The sequence below is a fragment of the Triticum dicoccoides genome, chromosome 7B (genome assembly GCF_002162155.2).
Source record: "Triticum dicoccoides isolate Atlit2015 ecotype Zavitan chromosome 7B, WEW_v2.0, whole genome shotgun sequence".
Classification (NCBI taxonomy): domain Eukaryota; kingdom Viridiplantae; phylum Streptophyta; class Magnoliopsida; order Poales; family Poaceae; genus Triticum; species Triticum dicoccoides.
The window spans coordinates 238,086,866-238,091,204 of NC_041393.1; the positions used below are offsets into that span (position 1 = coordinate 238,086,866).

The window sequence follows — 4,339 nt, forward strand, 5'->3', positions numbered from 1 at the left end:
TGAGCAACATCCTTATTACAAGCAGACAAGGGCACAAATTTCCTCTCCCGGGCAAATACTGAATGCAGCTCTACAAGAAACAAATCATATGGACTAGATTTTCTAAAGTGGTGTGAATTCTGAAACTTTAGTTCATTTAGTTGAACTACTACTAAAGAAGGTCGGAGCGTACCCTCAAGGTTCCAAATCTGCGAACCTACATTCACTTGCCATTCAACACAGCTCAGATTACACTCCGAGATAATAAATCTTGATTAAATATGCCTCACCTCCTGAGAAAACAAACTGTCCCATAATTTGTATATATATACACACACACAATTGCATTGCAGATACAACATCAACCCAAACCCGGGAAGGGTGGGAGCTTGAGCTATTATAGGCCACTTTCTCGACACAACAAACACACACAACAACACAAGCTTGGACGGTCTGATGCACCGCCGGGAAGTCTGTTCTGAATTACACACGTCCAGGACCTTATCCTGCCACAACTGGTATACACATGATGCTCCATTCAGAACATGATCGATGGCGCACTGCAACGCAGAGCTCAAGTGTTCGTCTGTAGCATTCCGTTTGTGCTTGCTAGTGCACACCGCTCGTAGTAACATGGCCGCCCCCATTAGCCTCCTCGGTAGGGGCTGTTTGCACAGAATTGCCGTTCACTGACTCCGAGGTTTCAGCTCTAGGATCCCAGCTTGAATGCCTTGAATGCATGCCTGCTCGGCCTTCCACAAGCTCCGCGGAAAGTTCATCTCGGCTAACATCTGGGGATGCATGGGTTACTCTGCCCTCTTTCTCATCCAACATGCCACCAAGACCTACTTCCAAGTCGCCAATATCGGCTGTCGTCCTGGGTTCATCCCAAGGCGCTGGCTTCTTGCCCATTTCAAGATCTCCAACAGCCTTGCCCATGTTGGGGCTCATGGAACCCCTAGATGAAGATCGTGCTTGTTCTACACCTTGCTCTACCGTGACTCTTGCACGAAAATTGTTCTTTGAAGGAGGAATAGAGCTGCAGAATATCTCTAGAATGTTGTTCAGAATACCTCTGTTATAGGGGTTAGCCAGCCGATCATAGCGGTATCTGAAATTTTCATAAGTTGTCTACAAAAGGAAATGGGTATATGATTAACTATTGAATTGCAAGTACTACGAATAGGAGATGGTTATTAAAATAAACCAACGCCTACCTGGTTTGTGCTCATCAGATAGAAATGGAAGACAGACAGACCACCAACAAACCACACACAAAGAAAACAGTAGACAATCAGAACAATTGAGGCTGGTGTCTTTAACATTGCCCTCCCAATTGACAAATGCTCAGCATCACTAATCTTGATTATGTACACCCAACAGAAGGCAAATACGTAGAGGCAGATTAACATGGTGGAGAATACAAACATGTAGAAGAACCGATAATTACGCTGCATCAAATATTGCTTATGATTAGACCCAACTGATATTGAAGATAAGTGAGCAGAAATCCTACAATCAGAAATGTCAGCACAAAGAGCAACCTTGAAATACCTATGAGCACGCCCAAGCAACATGCTTTTGAAAAATAAGGATACATTACAAACTGTTACAAATCTCCATGCTTACCTGCCCAATGCATTGGCCAACCCATGGGCAATGATGATCAAACCGTTCCACGCAGTTATTGCAAATAGAACAGTGTGAGCATCGAGGTGGTCGGTAAAGCAAGCAGGTGTCACAATACTTAACCTTCACACTAATTCCGTTTACAACAACATCCCTCGTCCGAGGCAAACGGAGCGGTGTTTGACCTCTAATGTAATTGCTCCCATAGATGCTTTCAGGTTCAGGAGGGTGAGTATTGCGAGGTATTATTCCAGGGTCTCTACCAGATGTAAGAAGAAGTAGCGTCAAATCCTAGAAAAGGAAAAGAAGCTCAGTTGTGTTTACATTTACAATGCATGCAAAAACTATCATCGAAAGAACCATGGCCGGTACTATGTACGAGACAGTAAACAAAATAAAATAAGTTCACTTGGACCATTTCATTTTACAAGTTAAGTAATACACCCTCTGTTCACAAATGTAAGATGTTTTGGCAGTTTAATGTTCACAAATGTATGACGTTTTAGCAGTTTAATTTATACTGCCAAAACGTCTTACATTTGTGAACAGAGGGAGTACCTTTTATTTTTTGCTTCTAATCATAAATAATTAATGACTTGTGATGTACTAGTATGCTTACATAGACGGTGAAGACAACTACCACTACCATCACTGAGATACCACAGTGATCAGGAAAGTCATTTATGAGGTGTCTGGCGACAAACACACAGAACACCACCACTGGTACAAAGATGAGGGACATAGTAAGAAATATGGATCTCGCATCAGGCCCAAATATAAGCCTCCCTTGCAAGAAGAATTCCTGAAAAATGCAAAGGCATGTCATCAACAAAATTCAGCAAATGTGGTTGTAATAAGCAATCATAGCAAACATTAAATGTTTTAAATTCAAAGCAGTGGTACAGCCTAAATAGCAACAAAAGCTTTCCTGTGAAGTGCTGCAAGCTGTAGACCCTTTGGAGGAGCTTAAGCTTCTATTGGATTTAAGTTGAAGCTCACCTAAACAGTGACTGATGGCATAGCTGAGCTATCATAAGTTAATAAGCTAAAGAATTTTGTATCTTTCACCAATGACCATTTTGACTATTTAGTTCTACTAGAAAACATATGTCAATATCAAGCCATATGTACAGAAAAGAGAACAAAATGCAATTTATCGTGATTTCTGAACAATATGACAAAGCTCATGAAAATATTAACATGAACAAGGTCCATCATATCTAAGAGCTAGCAAAAAGTATTGTAAGTGCACTCAATCATGACTCATTCCAAGGATAACAAAAGTATCACAAGACTAAAAATATGAGAAACTAGCAGGCTTGGATGTCAGGAAACAAGGTTTTCTAAAATCATCGTTATCAACTTGAACATATCAACGTTGGTAGCAATTGCAAAGAAATCTTATACTATTGGTGACATCTTTACACATACAACTCCTTACTTTGCATAGTTTCATTTCACCTACGTACTAATTGAAATCAGTTGCAGCTAAAGCATAGGCATCCTTACATATACTAACTCACAAGGAGTTTTTTTTTTTGGCGAGTGAACTCGCAAGGAGCTAGCTGTTCATCATAGAGACAAAGACCAAACATCAAAACTGTGGATAAAATTTTCAACTAAAATCCATCGATTGTACTGCTCAACATATATCTCACCTGAATTTATCCGAATGAAATACCTATTTCGCAGATGTATCGTTGTATGGTAATGAACAAAAGAAAAACAAAATATCTTTTCCAAATGGAACCAAACTTCCATTTTTCTGGGGTGACAGCCATCACAGAGCGGCAGCCATCCAAGTAACTCACAAGCACCTCCAGTACTGATCATTTATCAATCTCCAATTCACAGTACGAGGTAAACTGGCGATGGGTCAAAAGATAATTTCAGAGTAACAGGTATGAGTTTGCTCTTATTCGAATGCAAATGTTCACACCGCACAAGAGGAAAACCGACATGACTATCAAAAACCCATTCTGACTAACTCCACAACAAATTTCTAGTCTAGTGAACGTTAGCCACTCTTGAAAGAGAAACTCAATTTCACAGATAGCTAAGCGACTCGCATAGAGCGTATCTGTACATTCGTATATCCAGACTGAAATCCCTCCTACGGCGATGGACAAGAGACAGAGGGGGGAGAAAGAGAGAGAACGTACGTTGTTTCCGCGCCAAACCTGGTAAACCCTAGGCTGCTCGCCGGCGTCTCGGCTGCCATCGGAGCGGGAGGGCCGTGGCACGTACATGCCGCCCGCCGCAGAGGCAGGAAACCCTAGAGCACCCTCCCCCCGACGCGACCTCCGCCCCTACGGCAAATGATGACCCGTCCTGCCTCGCCTTCCCCGGAGAGAGGTCCGGACGCAACGCCGCCGCACCGAGGTCACCCCGGCGACAGGGCTGCTGCGGAGGCGGCGGCGTGGACGGAGGCGGGCGCGAGGCGGAAAAAAGGAGAGGTGGGAGGGGACGAGGACGATGAGGTCTTCGGGCTCGGCCGGTCGGGTCAGGGCCGGACGACAGGGACGTGGCCGCGCGCCCGCTTTTGACCGGGCGCGCTCGCATCCAATGGCGTCTCAAAATCAGTCGGAGCACGCTCGGCTCGAGGCAGCGACAAAAGGTCAAATCGGCCACACCATAACCGTTTACCGCGAATTTAATTTGTAGAATGATTAAACTGTGGAAAATGCTTGGCTTCAGCCAACTGATTTCTCGAAAGAAATCCACCGCATTC

At 43.7% G+C, this 4,339-nt stretch overlaps 1 protein-coding gene across 1 annotated transcript; it reads right to left on the bottom strand.

The window, feature by feature from the left end:
• Positions 1–228: 228 nt before the first annotated feature.
• LOC119335262 (probable protein S-acyltransferase 7) lies at positions 229–4,129 on the bottom strand. Its single transcript, XM_037607407.1, has 5 exons — positions 3,771–4,129; positions 2,228–2,410; positions 1,609–1,899; positions 1,197–1,430; positions 229–1,110 (listed from the first exon to the last, which is right to left on the bottom strand). The coding sequence occupies exons 1-5, from the start codon at positions 3,855–3,857 to the stop codon at positions 589–591; spliced, it is 1,317 nt and encodes a 438-aa protein (XP_037463304.1). The 5' UTR covers positions 3,858–4,129; the 3' UTR covers positions 229–588.
• Between the last annotated feature and the right edge of the window lie 210 nt (positions 4,130–4,339).

Coding starts and splice junctions, on each gene's coding strand:
- LOC119335262 (XM_037607407.1), bottom strand. CDS start 3,857: ATGTACGTGCCACGGCCCTCCCGCTCCGATGGCAGCCGAGACGCCGGC. Junction 1,900..2,227: donor TAGTTGTCTTCACCGTCTAT/GTAAGCATACTA, acceptor TTCCTTTTCTAG/GATTTGACGCTACTTCTTCT. Junction 1,111..1,196: donor ATCTGATGAGCACAAACCAG/GTAGGCGTTGGT, acceptor TTCCTTTTGTAG/ACAACTTATGAAAATTTCAG.